Source organism: Phalacrocorax carbo, chromosome 1, assembly GCF_963921805.1.
Source record: "Phalacrocorax carbo chromosome 1, bPhaCar2.1, whole genome shotgun sequence".
Classification (NCBI taxonomy): domain Eukaryota; kingdom Metazoa; phylum Chordata; class Aves; order Suliformes; family Phalacrocoracidae; genus Phalacrocorax; species Phalacrocorax carbo.
The window spans coordinates 63438570-63462918 of NC_087513.1; the positions used below are offsets into that span (position 1 = coordinate 63438570).

A 24349-nucleotide genomic window follows, 5' to 3' on the forward strand; every position below is an offset into this window, starting at 1 on the left:
ACTTCCTCAGAGACGATGACAACACTTATGCTTTTAATAGTCAGTGAGCTGGTATCACAAACCTGACTGAGTACTTTCGTGTGTTCCTGAGACATACCCATTCATATATGTAAGCACAATTTTCAGCTATGATTTGAAACAAGCAGACTACACAATAAAGGACTTCTAAGAAGCTGCCCCCAAAAGAAATGCATCAAGAGCCAAGAATACAGGTCCCCAAAACAGGAAAACGAAAAAGAGGCATTTTCAAAATAAAAGGAGACCACCATCCAAATGTTAGGGGATGAGTTAAAATGCAAGCCATGTTGACAAAGTAACCTTTTTGTTACTATGAGGAATGGTGCAACACATAAAGAGGAACTTATTGTAAATAATTCAGCCCGGAGTTTAATAAAAAGTTTGAGTAAAGAGATACTTGAGATATTCCCTCACACTAGCTAAAAATGAAGACGTGCAATATTTTGATACCAGAGATTGCTAAACTCTGCTCCTACACAGATGTGACTATTCATTTGGTACTGCTTCCACGCCATCCTGAAAAAACATCATGAGGAAAAAACCCAGTATTACTATTCTTCCAGATAAGCAGGTTTTGTTTTTATGAGGTGGCTATTATTTGATTGCAAATGGAAGAAGAGGCAGCCTACATAGGAAAATCAAACAAAAAGCCCCTACAACAAACCATCCTCCCCAATTAGAAGTTTGAGCCTCTTGCTTGGTAACTGCACTGCAGCTGTTTAGTCCCATGTTTTGTCAGCGCTGAGATAAGAACAATGAAGTTGATTTAACTAGAGGATTCCATTTTACATTGCAAACTCTTGACATAGTGTGGTTTGGGTCTCTGCTTTAAGGAACACTTCAAGTGCTCTGTCCAAAGTATAGAAATTCCCATTTTAACGCCTATTCCTTACTTTTATCTTTTGTTCTCACAATGAAATTTTGTATCAACAATTAAAAATGGTTTAAAATAAGACAACCACCTTCCTCACATGCATTTTCATTGATTTTACCAGATTTTCTAGAGTAACTACCCGATGTGATGGCTAAGTACTTGACATCTTTTTCTGCATATGAACGGCAAAAAGGCCACACAGCAAGAAGCCAAAGATATGCATACACATCTACAAGGTGTTAACTTGATTACATGTTAATACACTTACCTGATTTGATTTCTCTACTGTGCTACTGGGAACTTCTGTGGTATCCTTCACAAAAAAATTATCTATGATGTGTCTCTCTGCACATTCCTGACCACAAATTGGACAGCGGATAACACCAACTGGGGGGGGAAAAAAAAAGGGTATCTGATCATGCTTGCACAACTTAAGGTATATCAAACAACTTCAAAGACAGCTTGTAAGTATAAGTACTTTGAAAGGATGTTTTAATACTTTCCTGTCAATAAGGTGAGTAAAAAGAAGCTAATTCTCATTTATCACTGAAGTAACCTTTACCTGTATTTGCTGATGACACATTCTTTCAACCAAGGTCAAGCACCTTTTGTTTCAATCCTATGAAGAATTTGCCTTAATCTTACAGAAAATTAATTATTTTTCTCTAAAGGGAATGTATTCCCACTGATAATTTATTGCTATAGAATGGATTCAAATAAACATTTATTAGTGTGAAGTATTAATTAGTGACATTGAGCGCTATTATGTACATGCCAGCAGTGTGACATGACTGACTTCAAACTAAGTAGTAAGAGAAACTGAAATGTAATACATTCAAAATTAATGAGGCAAGTTGTAAAGAGAAAGAGGACCTGCATTAATATTGTGACTACCTTCACACTAAGCAAGGGAAAGCAAGCAAGAAAGACATAGGAATAAATAAGCAAGGTTGTCTCCCTCCTCTGCAAGACATGCTGGGAACAATTCTAAGACAATAACAGACTCCTGGTTGAAGAAAGAGCTGAGAACCAACAACTCAAAGGGTTAAACAATTAATAGTTTTCTCAAGAGAATAAAAACAACAAAGTCAAGCTGAAAACTTGGGGTTCGACAGTGAGTAGACACAACTGAAATGGAAAAACATTTTACAGTAGACACCTTTCCTAGGTGCAGAAGACAGAATGTCTTATTAGCACTGAGGCTTGTTTAGCATCCCAGAAAAATCTCTAAAATGCTAGGCATTAACATCTTGCTTTAAGAAAATTATTCCTGTCATTACCAACAAAAAAAAAAAAAAAAAGAGAACAGTTGAAACTAAATTAGGTCGAAATAATCACTTAGCATGTGGAAAACATCATGCAAAGCCTACAGCAGATTAGTCATGTGAGTCCACAGCAAGATTCTAGATTCTAGACCTACAGCTGCCATTTGAGAGGAGGCGTGATTTTAGGGCCTTGAAGAAGGTCAGAGGCACTGTTTAACCCAATTAATTTACCACCACTGTATAATTTGGCACTTGCATATTTAACCAAACCAGCACGGACTTAATTCTGTTCCTGTTTCACTTTTACAATAAAATGTAGAAATACAGAAATTAAATAGTTCACTTTCTGCAGAACAACTTAATCCCTTACTACAAGTGCTTCACACAAGCTTTAGGTAACTTTTTCAATAATGTTCTTCCAATACATGCTAGAGTATTAACTGGCCAACCCACTATAAAGCAGCTCTCTAATAAAAGTTCACCAATTTTCCTAAACAAGCTCTTCATTCTGGAAATTTAGGCTGCAGTTTTCCACTTGTATGCAAGGCATTTCACTTTCATCTGAAAGGCTATGACGTTAAGCCCGGTTTTATTATAATTGCCATTTTGCCAGGCTGCATTTCAATACATATTTGTGCAACAAATTCTATATTTTGGCTAAAACTTGTGTAACACATTTTATGCCATCATCATGAAGGACAATTAAGAAATCTAATTCTCGTATGTCAGGTAGTTAACTCCAAGTATTGAATTTCTCCTTTTATTAAGCAAATCAATTTACCACGGTCAAGAGTGAACAAACCTCCTAATGCTTAAGCTACATACTTGCTAAAAAAAGACTAATTTTTATATTTTTCAACAGTGATGATTACAAACCACCCTCTGTTCCCTCGCTGCTCATTCTTGACCATGACAAAGCACAGTGGTCAGGGTCAGCACAAGTGACTGAGTCGGTCTTTGCATGTGTTTGGGAGCAGGGCATAGACAGAGAATGAGAGTGGCAAACTGATTCAGCCGTCGATGTATTTCTCCTGCTCTCCCAAGCTTCACCTTCATCCTTCCATCTGCTTCACTGACAAATGCACTACTGCTTACGCTGAAGCAACCGGAGAAGCAGCACGAGGGTGGGAAGGGGCCAATACTGCCACTGAAGACTAAACATGGAACCATTGAAACAGAATCACAGATCAGTTGTATTAAGCTGTTTATAAACTAGCTTGAATTGAACACATGGTGGACAAGGAAGGGGCAAGGGACAAGTTAGGAAACATACTAATGTAAACCAAACATTTCATTTGCATTTTCACCATCAGAATACTGCCAGTGACCTGTGCAAGAGCTCACTTAGAAATTCTAGACTGAGACGGGAGAAGGAGAAAAAGAAAACTGCCCAAACCTCTCAAAAGCCTCTTGAAAAGAAGAGAAAAGACAATGACTACTTTGGAATTAAGTGGAAAACATGGATAAATATGAAAACAATGTATTCAAAGTTAGAAAAAAGAACACTGATTATATTCAAGTAAAGACACACACTCTAATTTAGCAAAGCTAATGGACAAATTTATCTCTGTTTAAACATTAGCTTTTGTACTGACGTTAGCAGGGCTACCTATCATAATCAAGTACTAAAGTTTTATTGGGAAATAGTAATTTTCAAGTAAATTCTCTTGCAATTCAACTTTGCAACACTAGTTACGGAATGCAGCTTTTTGTATAAAAAGATAAATCTACACCACATAGGCCAAGCAAAGTTTTCAGCCATTCATCCAAAACAAACTGCACAGTTGTCAGCTATCACAGATCTGATGGGATTTAAGTCAGTTCATGTTATTTATGCTACTTACAGCCCAAAACACATCAGCACAACCCTAAGAGCACACATCTGTAAAGGCCAGGCTGCAGAGAGTTATAAAGAAATATTGGGAACAGGAGCAGGAAAGTAACTGAATTTGTTCAGTATGTTTCTGAAGACGACGTGTAACATTTAATCTTTTCATGTGCAGAGTCCTCTTTTAGAATAAGATTTGGTCCAGTAACGTGGTGCATGGGGTTTACATGTCCAGGTACTGGTAGCAGGCGGGCAAGGGGGAGCTGCAGGGGTGTCCTCTGTGAGAAGACACCAGGGGCTGCCCCCATCACAGGCAGAGCCAATTCCAGACAGGTCTAAGATGTACTCACCACTGGCCAAAGCTGAAACCATCTGCAATGCTGGTGGTGCCTCTGTGTATGTGTTTAAGGGAGGGTAAAAAATACTGTGCAACAGCAGCTGGGAGAGAGTAAGAGAAATGTAACAGAATCAGCCCTGCAGACACCCAGGTCCAAAAAGAAGGAGGGAAGGAGTTGCTCCAGGTGCTGGAGCAGAGATTCCCCTGCAGCCCAGAGAGAAGGCCACAGTGAAGCAGACTGTCCCCCTGTAGCCCATGGAAGACCGCATTAGAGTGGATATCCACACTGCAGCCTATGGAGAGCCCATGCCAGAGCAGGTTCCTAGCAGAAGCTGCACCCTATGGAGAGGTGCCCATGCAGGAACAAGTTTTCTGGCATGAACTGTGGCCTGTGGGGAACCCACATGGGAGCAGCCTGTTCCCAAAGGACTGCACCCCATGGAGTGGACCCACATTGGAGCTTGTTTTGAAGAAAGACCCCATGCTGAAGCAGGTCTTGAAGGAGTGTATCGCATGGGAAGGACCCCACAATTGGAGCAGGGAACAGTGGGTGGAGAATGGAGCAGCAGAGAGGAACTGTCATGAAGTGACCACAACCCCCACTCCACATCCCTGTTCCACCACTTGAGCTGGGGAGGAAGGAAACTCAGGAATGAAGGAGGGAAGAGGAATGTGAGGTAGAAGGTGTTTTGTTTTGTTTGTTTAAGTTTTTTGTTTCTCACCATCAAAATCTATTTAATTGGCAATAAATTATCTTCCTCACCTTGAATCTGTTTTGCCCATACTGGTAATTGATAAACGATCACCCTGTCTCTATCTGTCTTGTTGATGTGGAAGAGAGAGTGAGCAGCTTGGTGGGTGCCTGGCATCCAGCCAAGGTTAACCCACCACACATCAGTCTTAGAGACAGGCCTTAATGGCTCTCAGCTTTTTTTGTTTGGGTTCTTTGTTTGGTTTTGAGGTTTTGTTTGGTTTGTTGTTGTTTGTTTGTTTTTTTTTTTAAAAAGTTAAATGCTTTAATCTATAATAGATAAGAGAAGTGGATCTGAGAGATGCTGGTTTGTATGTAACTTTCCAGGTCTTATATGGAGAAGATAGTGCTCTGTCATGCCTGTCGGAGTGCAAGGAGTGTCTGGACAATGCTTAGTAATATGCTTTGGTGTTAGGTAGTCCTGCAAGCAGCAGCGAGTTGCACTCGATGATCCCTATGGGTCCCTGCCAACCTGAGATATAATTCAATGATGCGACCTTAGAGAGATGTAGAGAGTATATACCCTCATGCCAATTACAATATCCGTACCACTTTGGAGGTCTAATCCAGTTTAGACTATTGCTAACCATAATGATCTTATGCTTCCTCCTTCTCCCAAGTAAAAAGGACTCAGTACTGAGACAGTGTCATTGTCCTCAAACTAGTCTACTGGATGACACCATATACTACAGTAGTTTAAGATAAATTTTATTTTAAAAGATAGGAGGAACATATATTTTGTATGCACAGTAATGATTTGACAAAGGAATCACAGCCATGGTTTGAAAGCCTTTTTTCCTCATCCGGTTTTCCAGTACAAAGGCTTAACTCAGACCACGGACAAGCATCCGCTTCTACCTCCTGCGGTATAGCCCCAGCATTTTCTTACTAGTTTCCATGTATGTATTTGTTTTTAATGGTCATTGTTACACCTTCTTCCTCATAAATATTTAATTACATTTTAAACCGTTCCTTAAGCATGCACAGAACGCAGTTCCTAAATTAACTTCTGAATTAACATTTCCTCCATTGAGTTCCTCTGCAAGACACTTTTCCTAGTGCTACAATGAATCAAACTTTTTTTTTTTTACTGTTAAGGTTTGGAAGCAATCCTGCAACAGCTTTGTAACCATGCTTAATCTTATTGCCAACACTTCCTTCTTCTTGTGTCAAGACACCTGCTTCCTGAATTGTGCCACAACTTATTTCAGTGCTTTCAAGGCTGGGAACCCTAGCTTTTATACCATGGTCTGTTCAAGAAGATTCTAATTGAGTAGCAAGATATTAAAAGCCATTTAGTTGATTTCCTTATAGAAATTGGTAAGGAAAATAATTCCTCCTTTAACCAAGCTATAGGAGAAGCATACTGTGTCATCAAAACAAGAACTATGTTATTGCTTTAAAGGGAAAAAAATCCCCAAACAATTTTGCTGTTCATCCCTCCCCTCCCCCCAAACACCCACAGTTTTGATAAAAGGAATGAAGGCAAAAAGAGAAGAAAAATGTGGAAAGCTGCAGCACAGAACATTATTAACCCACACACTGTGGGATAATGAAATTTCACTAACCCAAAAGTTATTTCCGAAATTGATATCTGCTATACCAAGTATATATTCTTCAAGTACGTTACCAAGTCAGCCCAAACCTAGTATTTTCACAACAGACAAAAAACCCAGTATCTTTAAATAACCTCTTTCAGAGCAATTATAATGCAGCAGCATCAGAAACAGCATCAGATTCAGGTCAGCATTTTGGTTGACCTGAACGCTGTTCAGGTTAAGCATATTCCTGGATGGCAAGGCTCTACTGTTTATCCTAACTGGAGGTAAAGGGGGCCTCTAATTCCACATTAATGTTTTGATACTCAACTAATTCTTAACCCAGTCATCTCTAAAGAGCTTTGAGATGTTTGTGTGTGCACTGAACAATATAGTTAGGAGGCTTCCAAGATCAAGTTGGGTTTTAGCGAACAAAGTAATATTCCTTCCTGAAGATTTTCTAAAAGAACATTTCCTATGATAGCAAATTGCCAGAAATAGAGAGTTGACACTTGGTATTTTTAATGTCATCTCTTTCAGAATGCTTGATGTTGCAGAACACTCTAGAGACACAGAGAATATCTGAGAAAACCAGATCTAGTATCACTTAGGTGAGGAAACAAGTTGAGATCAAGCTGATCAAGCTACCTCTCCTGTTCCTCCACAGAGCTGGGGGGGATGGGGAATTGGGCAAGGGTGACCTTACATTTTCCTAAAACTGCCTGAAGTAGCATCACCTACCACCATCTACATCCTGCAGTTTAAAGGAAACAAACACCAAAGAGCATCCAGCTGTGACTCCAGAGCAGCTACAGGATTAGTTAACCAGGGACCTTCAGCCAGTTGTTCCGTTTCCGACTGGACTTACCCTTCCCTAATTGCCTGTTTGTTCCAAACTATGTTTCCCCCTCAACCTTTTGTCAAGCTTCAGTCAGTTGCCAGCTGATTTGCCATCCTTCCTTCCAATTCAGAATATTCACTCCTACAGAACCTTATTTTCTCTAGTGGTAACAAGAAATATGTTTTTTTGGTTCTAACCATCACCCATATTATTCACATCAAATGCAGCCTACTGCTTCCCACCCTGTAGTGTGCATTACAATGGGGTAAATGCATGGGGGAAGAGAACCATGAAAACCCCACAGGATTCACCTGTAAAATAATTGAAAATTTCAGTATGTTTGGGCCTGAAGCACTGCAAGGCTTAGCAAATACAAACCAAAAAAGAAAAAGCATCTGAGAAGTAGAGAGCGCAAAAAATACCCATGTATTGTTAGAAATACATACGGTTCCTCTGTAGTCTTAGCACTTAGTGAATCTTCAAAAGGGCAACAATGCAAGGGAAAAGATAAGGCATTCTAATGCATGTTTCACTGAGAACAGTCCAATTCTACACGGGCTTAAATTTTCAAATTTAAGAATCCTAAAAAGAATTGCATAGCTCGCTCTCTTTTAAGAGCTGATTATTACGTAATTATCTTCATTCTCAGAGGTATAAAACAAAGAAATCCATTGCCTATCAAGAAGGAAGAGAAGCTTGAAATGGTTTCTCCTCCTGCCTCTGCGCAGTGATACAAACCAAGGGAGAACATAAATCTAGGTACGCAGTCCAGTGAGCTTTGAGAGTAGGTATTTCCAATGTGTCAGTTTGTACCTGTTGGTGTCTAATGTGAAATCACTGCAGAAAGTAAGATCTTTAAAAGCATATTTACCTGTTTGTTCTTGCTCAAAAGAATGAAGTTCTCAAGTGTCAGTGTTTATTTTTGTCAAAATAATCCTATAAAATTTTTTTTTTGGAACAAGCATTTCCAGAGTGCTCTGGTGGGCAGGTGAAAACATTAACTTGGGAGGTTCCATAATCACCATAATGATTATCATGAGGATGTTAAGTGATATGATCCCACATTTTCACCTACTCCTTCATGCCAGGATAGTAGATCATGCAGCTACCTAGTGAGCTGGGTCAAGCGCATGTGGCTCTTGAGTAGGAGGAAAAGAGGGAAAGACCTCCACCCTTTTTAGCAGCAGCATCCATTCATATAAAAATCAAGCAGCTGTGGAACTTTACATTCAGACTTTGCCTGAATCAGGCCCAGACACTGCATTGCTAACAAAAGTAAAAAAGCTGGCTTCCCGGCCCATGCATTTCTATCCCATGCCAAGACAAAGATTTATGCTGCCACACAATGAGCTGGATTAGGGAATATGACATGGATTAAATGGGGTAGTGCCAGGAGACAAGAGTTAGTTTCCACCATAACAGCTCTCACTGGCTATAAACTTGCAACACATATGCCTCTTCAAGGAACGCTAGCCTGCATTTTAGAGATGTAGGGGAAGCCACAGCACATTCTTACTCTTCTTCACAAGTTACATGCTGCATCCACAGCAACGCCATTTCAAGCCATTCAGCAGAATGGATTTACAGCATATACTGTATTATTTCCAACTCAGTTCTCAATTGCCTGGGAGTACATTCCACACTATTGAAGCATCCTGAGACAATAGGAGGAGACTGCTCTCTGGTCTGCCCCAGTTTCGGCTCATTTGTGTCTTCACTGTAGCGAACAGGTTTCAGAGCCAATTTAATAAAGCCACTGGATAATCATTTGTAGATCCAAAAGAGTATTTTTGTTTGTAGATGCAAAGTGTTTTACTAAAAAAGGAGGGCTTAAGGGTTCCCTTTCTTCAGTAGAGGTCAGTAATTAAAAAAATACTTATTTTGTGAAAGGGAGCTCTCTCTATTAGAGTACTTGGAAGCAACTGGCAACTAATTTTCCCTAAAACGACATTGTCATTACAGAATAAATTAATTAGGCTTGTGTACAGCAATTTTCCCATTTTACAGGATTCTTTGAAATTTCAACTACACAGATTTCAGAGCAGAAAACACTAACAGTGAGTCACACATGGTTAAATTTTTCTTAAAAAATGGACAGGCTAATTAAACATTAATAGAAGGTATGTTAAAGACTGAAGACACTATCTTATAGTCCCAGCTATAAAATTTTTAGTATAACTACACAGAAAATTAGGGCATTTCAATTGTGACCTACAGAATCTTTTCTCCTTTCACTGTGTATACAGACACCATTAATATTTGCAAGGTTTTTCATTAAAATGCATGGGACTGAGGGTAAACTGGTAATATTTATACAGGTCATGTTTTTCTGTTAAAAACAAACACTTCAAAAACTTAATTTGAGAGATGATATCATGTGCAATAACATCTGAATCAATTTTTAAAATAATTACTGCTTTCCTCTTGTTTCTCATTAAGCCAATACTGGTGCTGCAAATTTGGCAACTTCTTCAAACCAGTTTATTCCAGAAAAAGCTGCTCCTACCTAGTTCTGACATCCTGCTGCTGCTAATGGAGGAGAGATAGGTTAAACCAACAAGGAAGCACATCTCAAGGGGAAACTGGCACCTACTGCCAAAATATAAACGTTCAGATGAACCATGGATCTAGCAGATAAGTTTATTAAAATCTGAATGTTTTATTTGCCACCCTTTAAAATGTAAATGGATGAAAGCCAGACAAAGACTACTAGCTGTAATCCCCCCTCTGGATGAGTGTTACAGGCCAGTTTTTATGCTGCAGTGCATTGACTTTCTTGGAAAGCGCTGCAGAGCTGAATTAAAATATTTCAGCTGCTCTGTGAAATGGTTCATTGTTTTTGCTATATGTGCCCAATCTTCAAACATTTCAAATATTGCATATTAGACTTCATAAATCGTAAATTTTGCAAGGGCTGACTCTCCAGCCACTTTTGAATACCTTAAGAAATTCTGAGAATAGTTTCTGTTCACATCCAAGGCTGTCTAATGCATTTCCTTCAACAAGACAATTATATGGAGTGTCATAATGGTAACAAAGGGAAATACTGCTATTGCGGGATAGATGATATTTAAGTACAAGATGATGAATAAAAAAACCTCACTGCCTTGCAATGAACATGCTCAAACAGCAATGCAGAAGCTGCCAACAATTATGTCAATTGTCACTGCTGACTGCAATGAGCATTTCTTTCATCAAAATTAAAATACATTCTTTAAAGTCCTGAAATTGTCAAGTATTTCCAACTTATATGTAATGAATTCAAGCACACAAGATGCAAGGATTTTTAAGATTCAGTGATGTTCTTGCACCGTTTTCTCTGAGCAGCCTAGTATTTAATTTTTCAAGTTGCTAACATTTTGAAAGCGGTTTAGTGCTGTCTGGATTCATACATTCTACTGAAATACCATTTTGCAGACACTCTAGGTTCCTGCCAACAGTGCAGAAGTCCACTGTATCCATGTGCTTCTAGAACAAGGAAATCAATACCTTTCTCCCTGAATAGCACCATGTTAGCATGTTGTTTTTACTATTTTAAAAAGATCACTGGGGTAAAAAGTTTCTGTTGCCAGAAACTCTGGTATGGGGATGGAACCTGCCTTAGAGTTGCGAGCACGACACAGCAGTCATTTCTTTGTAGCAAGAAACATCATAGTCTGATCTTCACCTTTACAGTTCTCATCTACTACCAACTGGCAGTTCAGTAGTTACAGTACAGGGCATCTATTACCAGAAATTATAGTAATAAAAGAAGTACATAAGCAGATTATCATTTGGTCAACTGTAGCCAGTCACAAGCCAAAGAAACAAGCTTTTCTGGAAGACACTGAAGGAGTTGGTTGTTCTTAACCCGTTTTTGAAAAGATGAAAACTATACTCCGATATGATGCCTCACTGTTTCACCCGATTCCTCCATTTAGCCCCTGATACCATAATGTTCCCATCAGCACTGAGCAGATGTAAAGGTAAAAAAAGCCTCAAGAAGTAACTTCCAAGAATCTGGACCACATTAAGGGAACCAAGTTAGAAGAAGTAGTGGCATCAGCAGTAGGTAACAGGCTTTAGTCAGAGTATTTCAGGAGAAATGTCATCCAAAACAGGAATGCTAATGCAATTCAAGGCCTTTGGCTAGCTCATATTACTCTCTGAGGGCTCAGATGCACACTTGCAATCTGTTCTTTCATGAGCGTCCTCACATTCTGAAAATGATTACCCCTCAATAACTGGAAACTACCTACCAGGACTTGGGAAACCAGCCTCTTGGCCCTCATTTTTCAAGCCACTAGCCTCAGGGGAGCAATTCAGGTACCTAAACAGACATACCTAATTTGAGGAGGATATCCTGCCTGGCTTCCAGCCACTATTCCAGAAGGAAAAAGGTCTCCTGTGGATTGTGCAGTACATCTGCCAGCCTTTTTTTGAATATCACAGGCATCCCAGCAATTCAGAGGTGGCAGAAGATAATCAGTTTTAGACAGTGAATATCAACTTACTTGTCTACTCTATTCCACATATCTTTGCTATGGTGATTTCAGATTCCTGGTAGAAAATACAACTGAGGCACACACAGAAGATCTCTTATATAGAACCCAAACAAACAAGTCTGTAGCTCCAAAGGAAAACTTGGTCAAAAATCAATTATGTTTTAAAAGTGTCAATAGTCAGAGCCATCAACTTGTTAACCAGTGTTTGCTGCACCCATGTGTATTCTGCTATATAGATATCTATTTTGAATCTCTCCTCAAGGACAGACTTAGAGTTCAGAAGTCATCAAAATTACATTTCTTTCAAACAATCTCAAAACAAATTACAGCAATGTAACAAACATAATGGACGACTCCATCAACTTTATCCATAAATTCTATATGCAGGGAATGGATGTTCAAAAGTACATAGAAATAATATGTTAATTTAGAATAATAGGTTCTGCCTTCGTTTACTTTATTTTGTTTGGTGAGGGATTGGAGAGGAAAAAAGAAAGGGTAGGCCAAGACAAAAAAAAATTTGATTTTTTTGCTAAGTAGAATCATTTAGGTTGGAAAACACCTTTAAGAATCATCAAATCCAACCATAAACTTAACACTGCCAAGTCCACCACTAAACCATATGTCCCTAAGCATCACATCCAAACATCTTTTAAATATCTCCAGGGATGGTGACTCAACCACTTCCATCAGCAGCCTGCTCCAATGCTTGATGACCCTTCCAGTGAAGTAATATTTACTACTATCCAGTCTAAACCACCCCTGGTGCAGCCTGAGGCTATTTCATCTCATCCTATCACTAGTAACTTGGGAGAAGAGACCAACATCCAACTCACTACAACCTCCTTTCAGTTGTAGGGAGCAATAATGTTTCCCCTCAGCCTCCTCTTCTCCAGGCTAAACAGCCCCACTTCCCCCAGCTGTCCCTCATCAGACTTGTGCTCCAGACATTGGTGGTCTTAGTATCTCTTCAGTATATTCTTCAATGTCAATATGATAATAGCACATTTACCACAGAAGTACAATGCCCAGGACTTAGATCCCAAACAGTGAGAAAGAGGAATTTTACATGTATTTATCAATAAATTATTAATATTTTTAAAGGTACACTTTTACCTGTGCTGAAATTAAGTCTGTTATATAAAAAACACTTTTATGATTAACCTGGTAATATTTCAAGAATTTCTAGATATTTTTAAGGCTTGCTGTTGGCAGGGATAGAGAGAATGCAAGGCACAAACAATATTTGATGAAAATTCCCACTCTGGTAAATGTAGTCAGTAAGACAAAAAATAAAGATACTTCATATTTCCTGCAGTTTCCATCAAATAGGTCTGAATGCTCTGCAAGACATTATTATTGGAATAAAAAACCCTACAGATTCAAGCCATTTCATTTATTTGATAAAAAAACCCCAAGATTCCCATACCAAGTCTATTCTGACTGCTTGTTATATTCAAAAGGTGTTTAATACTAAAGCTTGCCACATGCAGAATTTTTGCATCTATGAAAAAGTAACTCTTAATGGCAGCATAAAAGTAATGCTCATTTACTATGCCAAAGTGACTCCACAAAGTTAAACTCTGCACTTGAAAGATGGATAAAGTTTCTTTGTAGTGTTGCCAAATTTTAATACCTAGGGTGGGATTCATCTAAGTGTTGACTTATATGAAGTTCCCTTCATAGTCAGTGCAGACCTAGATAATATAGTTAGGTCATGAGTCGTCTCATCCTTAAAGCAGATGTCTGCAGTTGGTCAGATTAATCATACCTTAAAAACATTCACTTCCTTCCAGTACCTACACTAACACTCTTAACCACTATTGGGCATCCAGTTCAAAGCAAGAATCCCTCTATCATTCTTAACCCAGGAATTAGAGAAGAATATCATCCAAGTTATCTGCAAGTTACAAGCATTGTACTTTTGCATGTAAATGTACAGAAATAAAAAGCCAACTCACTTTATATTCCTGTTATATGTGTCCAGTATCCCACAGAACTGCTGTAAGGCTTCAAAAAGCAAGGTGACCAGCTTTTTCCAGCTCCCATATAACTTTAAGGCTACAAAGCTGGAGCAATATATGCATTGTGAGATCCGCATGGATTATACAGCCTCCAAGAACCAGCATTAAGAAGCAGCACTGCGCCTTCTACTCTGACAATGCATTAATATGAAAATTACTGAATGTAACTAATAAAATTTATTCCTTCTGGACAGAGGAGATGCACTCGATCAAGTAAGAACAACAGTGATTTCAAATAGCTGCCCTACATCTCTCAGAAAACAGCAGATTTACAGAGGCGGCAATGATGCTACTTGTGTTCTCATTGCATATCTTCTGATATTCTCTCTTGCTGTAATCTGCAGTAAATAACTGAACCACAGGCTAGACCCTATTAGCTGAAGTGAACGTCTGGTGAAGAAATCAAGTCTTCCTATGGTTTCTTCTATTTTCCCAAAACCAGAAAGGAGCTCCTTCAAAGGTGCTTTCCCAGCATGACACACTCTATACTAAGAATGAAGCTTAGGGAAATGAATCTTCTACCAAAACCAGTCTTCATAAATGCCATTTCCCTGTCCTTTAGATTCACTTGATATATTTCCACCTTCTTGTGCCATACTGCCTGAAAGGATTGATCATATATTGGTTTAGAAAATAAAGTTCTAGAAACATTACACTTTGCCTCCAATACCAGTCTGGGAATGAACTAGGATTATACTTCTATTTCTACTTTTTTTTTTTTTTTAAGGAATATTCACAAGGGTTCAACTATGGCATTGTGGTTCTTAACCTACTTGGCTGGCATAATGGCAAATGAAAAAGCTAAAACAAACAACAGTGACTTTAATGCAGAACAACAGCTACTCTGGCAAAGGTTTGAAGTCAGACATCCTGCAGCTCATAGCACCTATATCATATTCTCAATAATTTAAATCAGTCAAAAGGCAGCCATGGAAAACCTTATTAAATCTGATCTTATCCACATGCAACTGGGAGTTGGGAAAAAGAAAAGAAAACACAAAATAAATACCATCAGATTGGAACTCAGTGCAGTAATGCATCCTTTTAAAGTCCATTTAGCAACAGTAAGATTAGCATTTAGCTTCTTAAAGAATTTAGACTATGTTCAGCTCTTGCACAAATGGTGGAATGGAGGAAGAGGGCTGTCAGTTCAATCCATTTGGGATGCTTATATAGTCTTCATTTTGCCAAAACAGCTTCTACAATGATTATGTTGAGAAGAGATCTTTGACCCTGCTGAGTTTAAACGGCAGTGGTGGTAATCTAGGAGGCATATAAGCTACCACAAACTGTGGCTTTGCTTTTAAGTTGTATCTGGTCCCAGTTATAAGGCCATTTCTAAAAAAAGAAAGGCAACGGAGGGTTGTATCCCGATGTGGAGTTGAACCCAGTCAGTCCATCAAGATACACAGGATTTTACTGATGGTGCCAGTCCCAACAGTTTATACAACAAACATTTATTTATCGAGTGGAGATAAGAATGACCTGCAAGAATTGCTATCATACAGAGAATAGTTAAGACAAATGTAAAACAAGATGCTATTGCTAGGCTTTTTTTTTTATTTATTTAATCTTCACGGCTAGAAGATGTGGGAAGACTACAGGCCCTCCCATACATTCTACCCCATGGTCTTCTGAACACTCTTTCACAATATTGGACTCTGCCTTTGCTATGAAGCAGGGAATAACCATTCTATTTTAGAGCTTGGAGTGTAATATTTGAAGAAAGGGCTGCTAGCATCTCTGGACTCACATTCAGGCAGACTACATGAGGCAACCTACACCTATGTTTATCCCAGGAAAGAATTCTGTATGTCTACATTTTCACATAATACTTACTCGGGCGAGATTTCAAGCATGAGCTCTGAATCCACATTTGAGTTTCTTACATAGAAAAGGGACTGAGGAAAAGTTAAATAGATCTCCTTTGGGAAGCTCAAGTTCCCTTAACATTTGATTAAACTAAACAATCAAAGTATTCTAAATAATTTTGGGGGGTTTCAAAGAAAGAATTTCTAGCTAGTGGGTTACACCCTTATAGTCCCTGCTCCCTACCAGCAATGGGAAGAGAAAACAGAACTACTGAAGGCCAAGTAAGTGGTCTGTAGTTGGTAAACTCAACAATTCCTAGGCTAAAACAAGTGAGAACAATAGCTGCTAATGTGTGATGAAAGACCTGCTCCTTACTTGCTCGTGAAACTACTGAGGGCTAAAAACTAACTGCTTAAGCAAGCAAAGGTACTACTGGAACTGGGAAGCTGTAAAACTCAAAAGAGCTAAATCTAACCCTGAAGTATGCTACCTCCAAGATTTCAACATTCCCAGGACATTCAGCCATTACTAAGATCCTGCTATTGGACATCACATATCATTGCACAGCTCTATATTCATTCAACAAAACTTGTCTGCTAAATAGACTGTCTTTATCTCACCTTCTGACTGATCAGTTGCCCACCACCCTAATTCATCACTTTGGGGCAAGGGAGTACTATGAATTTCAACCTTTACTTGAAAACTATTGAAACCATAGTTACAAGTGGCACAGCTTTTCCAAAAGGCAAAGACGATTCAAGCTACTTCCACTTCTTTTTAAATCAACTAGCTAGGAAGGCAGGCAATTCACACTCCCACATTAGTTTAGCAAGTAGTTTACTCATTTTAAATCAGAGTCCAGTTTGGAAAAGAAAAGGTATGTTTCAATTCACACTTTTGCTGTTCAGGCCAGTCTTGCATACTAGTCATTTCTAGTAACAGGCCTGTTGGTGCTGGGATATTTTACCAAGGCACCATACCTTGCATTTAAAATTAGAACCTTGCTCCCACTTTAAAATGTCTTATTCTCCAGCTCCAGTAGTGCTGCAGCTCTCTACCACACTTCCCACCTACTCATTCCCTGCACGGCTGCCAGCATTCCCTCCCTTAACCAGCAGTGTTACAAGCACCCTGACATAGCAAGTTCAGCAGCAGCCTTAGCACAACAGGAACTTCTGTTAGGCTGGCTTATAGCATTAGTTCAGCAACTTCAACTCCACACATCCTTAACCACGTTGTGACTCTATAGCAGATGCCTAGAAATGAATGAAGTGGATTAAGTGAACTTTTAAGTTTATTACACGCTTTCTGAACTCAGGTAGATATCCTAGAAAATACATGGGGTTTTTCCAAGTCAACATTATGTTAAAATAGTCCTGTTTCTTTTTTACTATGTACAGTAGACAGATGTGTCAGCTCACTGGGAAAATATACAGTCACTTTTCAAATCAAGTAATCATTTTAGTTCAAAGGGTATTTCAGGTACAGTCTTGCTTTATTCAAATTGCACTATATTCACTTGAGGGACTACAGTAGAAAGGGGAACTCACTACTTTAAAAAAAGAGCTGCCTGTGGCAACTTATTAATCAGAAGCAGGAATCTTTCTACAGTCAGAAAGCAAATGGCTCAGTTCTCTTGTCTGTGTACTCCCACTTATGGAGGGTTCAGCACAGGAGTTGCAGATTTCTTTTTTTAAATTAAGATGTACCTGTGACCCAAATCCACTTCAGAAAGAAGGGCCCTCAAAACCCATGAGTGCAGTTCAAACAGCTGAGCCTTGCTTACTGTCTTCCTTTTTCTCCATAGCCCACTGGTGAACTTCAAAAATAACTAGAAAGCTTGGGTATGCAAGGTAATACACAATCTTCTCCCACATAAAAGCTTCAAATAAACATTTACTTGAAGCACTGGAGAGACAGTATCAAGTAATTAGGAACATTCTTTTGCTCAACCTTTGGTTTCATACCTGACTTTACAAGACTGCTTCTTGTTAAGAATAGAGTAATTTTCTTAGTTACTTCACACAACTGTTTCATGCTTTCTTTCCTAGTAAACATTTATGGTTTTATGCATTCTCTCTGGCCACTAGGAAAAAAAAAGTAGATATTTAGTCAGTTCAACTATGACACTGATGTCTCCAAAGCACATTTGATCTGCAAGTACATAGTTTAAACAGTAAATTACTCCATAGCTATCCAATTGCTGAGGTAAATTTTAATAGCATCCCTGGGATTTTTCTATGAAAGCAAGTTTTCTGTGACCTTTAAATCTGTCAAACATAAAAAATGCATCATTAAACTGTTACAAGAGATAAAAGTTAAATAAGGGTAAATCCAGTAGGAGATTTTGCTACTACTCACAGTTCAGCCAGATCATCTGGATAGGTCCACAATGCAGGGCCATATTTACCTGAATAACCCTGCCTATTCCAGCATATCATTGTTGGGAAATCAGTAAAAACTACTGTATTAAAGTATTTCACCTTACTGGAAATGTGGACTTTTAAAAGATGTTTACAATTTCAGAAATAACAGATTTTTCATATGCAGTCAGTTATTCATACTGAAATACAGCCACATTAAAATTCACTTTAAATTCTTGTTGGTTTTCCCCTGTCTTATTTTTAGATTAGATATAATGGGCAAAGTACCAGCTTCACAAGTTTACTGTTACTGGGAAATTCCACTAAATAATATGGAAATTCCACCTACAGCATCTTAACACAAACTTACACAACCCTGGCATAAAGTTGTTCCTGTACAAAAGACCAGCTTCTTTAACAACACCACGTTCAGAATCCAGAGTTTCAACAGAACTCCTTTCTTAAATTTAACTAACTGGGTAAAGTTGAGTGAACATGGCAACTTTGTAGCACTTGTGTAGGTCAACAGGCCAACCTAAAAGCCTGCTGCATGGCCTACTACCTCTTTAGTACATTTATCTGATGAATGAGGTAGCCCACAAAGAGCACATTCCTTTTTTCACTTGCCTCTTAGTGAACATATGCACCATTATTTTTCCCTTGCTCTTCAGACAAGTAATTTTCTTAAGAGGTATCTCCATCTTTATCCTATGCACTAAAACTCAATAGACTTTCAACTAGATACACAATTTTTAATATATTAGTATGTATTTCCTCTCCTGTTACCTTATGATCTGATTCCTTTCCATTATTAAAAGTATTAATTGCTTACCAGAGACATTATAAGCTGATTTTATATTGGAAGAGAGCTAGGCTGGCCTCTGAAGTTGTAAATTGTCACTTTAAAAAATCCACACAACAGTTCAGCTATTTTGATAACTTCTGAAAGGCTTCTAATTCAAAGGAACGTCACTGCAGTTGTTCTAACACTCATCTGATGGCTTCAGGTCTTCAATCTCCGACTTCATGTTGGTGAATGAAGCAAGAATGTAAATGCATCTAACCTAGCCATAAAACACTATTCTGTAGACATACACAAGGTAATAAGCATACAATATATGTTTATATTAGTCATATATTGGAGCAAGCATGATTAAAGCTTCTTTCAGCATCAGGTAATTGCCTACCTTAATAAAGACTGCATAGGTACATCTATTGATTTTTCTCAAATTCCTGGTAAAAGAGAATGCAGGAATTTTTGGCAAATATATCCTCTACTTCAAATTACACTTGTACAACTAGTATGAGCAAAAGGAGGGCTAAGGAGAATTTCCAGCCTTTATTAGATGTGGGAAGAAACATAGTGACAAAGGATGGCAAAAAGGCTGAGGTACTTAGTATCTTCTTTGCCTCAGTCTTTAATAGTAAGACCAGTTGTTCTTTTGGTACCCAGCCCCCTGAACTGGAAGACAGGAATGGGGAGCAGAATGGAGCCCCCATAATCTAAGGGGAAATGGTTAGCAGCCTGCTACACCACCTACACACAAAAGTCTATGGGGCCGGATGAGACCCACCTGAAAGTACTGAAGGAACCAGCAGAAGCACTCACCAAGCCTCTTTCCATCATTTATCAGCAGTCCTGGCTAACCAGGGAAGTACCAGTTGACTGAAGATTAGCAAATGTGACCCCCTTCTACAAGAAGGGTGGGAAGGAGGATCTGGGGAACTACAGGCCTGTCAGTCTGACCTTGGTGCTGGAGAAGGTTATAGAGCAGATTACCTTGAGTGCCATCGCACAGCATGTACAGGACAACCAGGAGATCAAGCCCAGGCAGCACGGGTTTAGGAAAGGCAGGTCCTACTTCATTAACCTGATCTCTTTCTATGACAAAGTGACCCGCTTAGTAGATGAGGAAAAGGCTGTGGATGTTGTCTACCTGGACTTTAGTAAAGCCTTTGACACTGTTTCCCACAGCATTCTCCTGGAAAAACTGCCTGCTAATGGCTTGGACAAGTATACTCTTTGCTGGGTAAAAAACTGGGAGGATGGCCAGGCCCAAAGAGCTGTGGTGAACGGAGTTAAATCCAGTTGGTGGCCTGTCACAAGTGATGTTCCCCCAGGGCTCAGTATTGGGACCAGTTCTGTTTAATATCTTTATCAAGGATCTGGACAAGGGGATCGAATGCACCCTGAGTAAGTCTGCAGATGACACCAAGTTGGGCATGAGTGTTGATCTGCTTGAGGGAAAGAAGGGTCTACAGAGGGATCTGGACAGGCTTGATTGATGGGCCGAGGCCAACTGTAAGAGGTTCAACAAGGCTAAGTGTCAGCTCCTGCACTTGGCGCACAACAACCCCAGGCAACACTACAGACTTGGGGAGGAGTGGCTGGAAAGCTGCCCAGCAGAGAAGGCCCTGGGGGTGCTATTTGACAGCTGGCTGAACATGAGCCAGCAGTGTGCCCAGGTAGCCAGGAAGGCCAACAGCATCCTGGCTTATATCAGGAATAGTGTGGCCAGCAGGAAGAGGGAAGTGATCGTGCCCCTGTATTTGGCACTGGTGAGGCCGAACCTCAAATGCTGTACTCAAGTTTTGGGCCTATTACTACAAGAGGGACATTGAGGTGCTGGAGTGTGTCCAAAGAAGAGCAATGAGGCTGGTGAAGGGTCTGGAGCACAAGTCTGATGAGGGACAGCTGGGGGAAGTGGGGCTGTTTAGCCTGGAGAAGAGAAGGCTGAGGGGAGACTTTATCACTTTCTACAACTACCTGAAAGGAGGCTGTGGTGAGGTGGGTCTTAGTCTCTTCTCCCAAGTTACTAGTGATAGGATGAGATGAAATAGCCTCAGGCTGCACCAGGGGTGGTTTAGACTGGATAGTAGTAAACATTACTTCACTGGAAGGGTTATCAAGCATTGGAACGGGCTGCTCAGGGAAGTGGTTGAGTCACCATCCCTGGAGATATTTAAAAGATGTTTGGATCTGGTGCTCAGGGACATGGTTTAGAGCGAACTGCCAGTGTTAGGTTTACAGTTGGACTCAATGGTTTTAAAGGTCTTTTCCAACCTATATGATTCTGTGTATATCCCATCATATATATCTTGAGAGCATACCTTTTCTAAAAGGGCATTATAAACAGAAAAAATAAGAACCTTCTCTAGACAGTTTGCTGATTATTATTTTAAGTTTTTTCTTAGTTTCATGGCTTTTTAGCCAAGAGGTTTGTCCATTACAGGCTATCAAAACAATAATATTATATTTCATCTGTAACAATGCTAAATGCTTTTCACATATGCAATCTCTGGGGCTCTGGGATTTTTCAATTCAAATTAAGCATAAATCAAGAACTGTATGAAAACTAGGCATATCTTTCCTATAACATACATTATTTTCAAATATCAGCACTCCCAAATATCCCTAAGTTTGTTACAGGTTAAACAATTCAGTTCTTGATGGCACCACAGCAGAAATAAGACTTGTGAAAGGATGCATAGATGCAACCATATATGTGCAAGTGTGAGTATATACTGGACTCTTTGTAATGGCAAAGACTGAGACAATTCAGTTTATGCAAGTGGCAATACAAAAGATGAAATTGAAATACTATGTAGCAGGTAAATAAAAAAAAATCTTAAGTCTTCTTAGACTACCCAGACCTGGAAGAAAAACTGATCTTCACTGTAAGAAAGCTCAAATGAAGCTATTCTATTCTTCAGACTAATAAGGATCCTAATCGTTATCAAACTGAAAGAGGGAAAGAACATGTTACATACAGAGAAATAAGAAAGTTTAAGTTAATTTCAAAAGCTGTATTTTCAATGTCAAATGAAGTGATGACATTGGAAAGCCCAGATATTGAGATCAGACAAGAGCCTTAAAGAGTTTAAAGCTCTCTGGATACGGACTGACTGTGGGACATAATAAAACAGCAGATGCCATCCACATACACGGATATCCTTCAGGGGATATCAAGGGTTAGGTCTTCATTCCATGCCTTAAAGACCTCCCAATCGTGTTGGCAAACAAATATTTCTGGACATTAATAAGCTAAAATATTAAACATGAACATCACTGAAGTACTTGTTTAGTAACTCTGAAGTATTTACTCCTTAATTAACAGCAAGTATTGAACATATTTGAGTTGAGTCTGGGCACTCCCCAAGAATTTATATCCTGGGAGTGTCCAAATGTTACATACTTTTAACAGCTTCATACAGATTTGTTTGCTAGTAGGTTTGTGTACAGATAAAGAAAAAAATTTACTATTTTTGGTATTGACACTAGTAGGATTTAATCATAATACCTGCGTAAAACTTTGCTATGCATTTCTATTCACAAGTTTTTTCCCCAGGCCAGTTTCCAATCTGTTTTGTGTGCAGATTGATGATAAAGAACAAACACAGATGTTTGCAACTTAAATAGTTTTGAAAAGGAATACAATCTCAATCTATAACTTTGCAGACTTCATGTACATCTTTCACGTTTAAAAATTCCACAAGAGTACTATGAGGTCCAGATACTCCCCACATTAAACACTGTCCTTTAATTAAAGTATAGGCAGTACTGCTCAACTAGTCATTGAAGCACCACCCAGCACAAAATTTGGGCAAACGGCAGACTTCTAATAACAGCCTTCTTGTATGCACCAGTTGAAACTCGCACAAATAGTAAGGCATGACCATTTGAGAAACAAAAAGAAAACACACATGAAGTTAGCCAAGATATTAAGTAGCGGTGTCTGTAGGCACTTGATCACAAGCTAGTATCACATTTACAGACCCACTCTTGCAGCATGCCCCACAGTTCGTAACATTCTGTGCCTAGAAACCCATTTTTTGGCAATGCAGCAATAAAAGTATCACCTACATCAAATAAGCTGCATTGGACATTCAGAAAACAAGCAGTGAGTCCTCCAGCGCTAAGACCATTGAAGATGGACACACAGCTGATTCTGCAACAGCTTAAATTTCAGGAACAGTTCAGAGATCAGAATCTCCAAGTTTCCTTCTCTACAGAAATTTTATTTCAAAACTGAACGCACATGGCAGCACAGAGCATATCCATGCCAAATGACCTTGCCACCAGCCTACCTTTGCAGGAGGAATGCTGATTAACATCCACCACAGGAAACGCCTTCACATGTCTTGACATTTGTCTTTGCCACTACCCATGCTGAACCTTATACTCAAGTGAGCAACACTAGAATTCACTCTAGATCCTTACATTTGAATTTTTTTTTCATAGCACTCCTTTTTAGTTGTTAAGTGTCTTTACAGAAAGAGAGCCAACATTCTCCCAAGTAAACTTGCCTGTATGTTGGAAGTTGAAGGCATGCATTATTCTAGTAAAGCGAAGGACTGTTTCTGTTTAGAAACAGTTTACTGAAGACAAAAAGCACATCCAGATTATACCTGAAACTCAGTTCCTCTTTAGCTACCTGTTTCTCAACTTGGGTATTAGCACACCCTCAGTAAGGCACTCTCAGTAAAGCACTTTTCAAATCACATCCTCTCCTTTGTTCAAAACAGACTCCCTTCTACCAATCTTTCTTGAGACATCTTTCTGTGCAACATGTTGCTGCTCAGCAATGCACATAAGCAGGCTGTCTGCTTATCTTTCAGGGGCATTCCATAGTTTGTAATTCTATTGTGTTCCTTACCTAGCACATTCCTTGAGCACAGCTGGCTTCCTTGCTGTTTATTCTTCAGTTAAATCCCAGTAACCTCATCATTTTCATCATGAGAGGCATTTACTATTCAACTTTCTAAGCTTATACTCTTCAGTTTATTTCTTCAGGTCACTCCTCAAACATTTTGCACAACATATTACTAGAGGTGACAGATTTGCACTGTTTTGCCCTTCCTTCCGTCCTCTGTGAATTTAAGAACTCCTCCAACCGTAACATTTTTTCCTCAATATAATCAGCTTTAGATACTGACTTTTTTTTTCCCTTCAGTACTAACTGAAGTTTACAACTTCTTTATATCAGTTGGAAAACAGAAAGCAGCCCACACACATCAAGTTAGGCCTTAGTTAGCTAGTATACAGCTATTGTTATTTTAACTGGCCCAAAACCATGACAAGGAAAGACTTGAAGAATGCATCAAGGAAAGTGTGAGATTTATAAAAGTTTCTTTTCCTGTTGGACAATGAATGGTAGTGTGGAAGCATGAAAGTAATTTGAAAGAAAAGTTGCAGGGTAAAAATAACATAACC

General features: G+C 39.1%; 1 protein-coding gene across 1 annotated transcript in view; it reads right to left on the reverse strand.

The window, feature by feature from the left end:
- TRIM24 (tripartite motif containing 24) overlaps nt 1-24349 on the reverse strand; it is a 63357-nt gene that overhangs the window by 36460 nt on the left and 2548 nt on the right. Inside the window, exon 2 of the mRNA XM_064456813.1 lies at nt 1161-1279. Within this exon, the coding sequence (XP_064312883.1) occupies nt 1161-1279 (119 nt within the window). The remainder of the gene's footprint in view (nt 1-1160; nt 1280-24349) is intronic.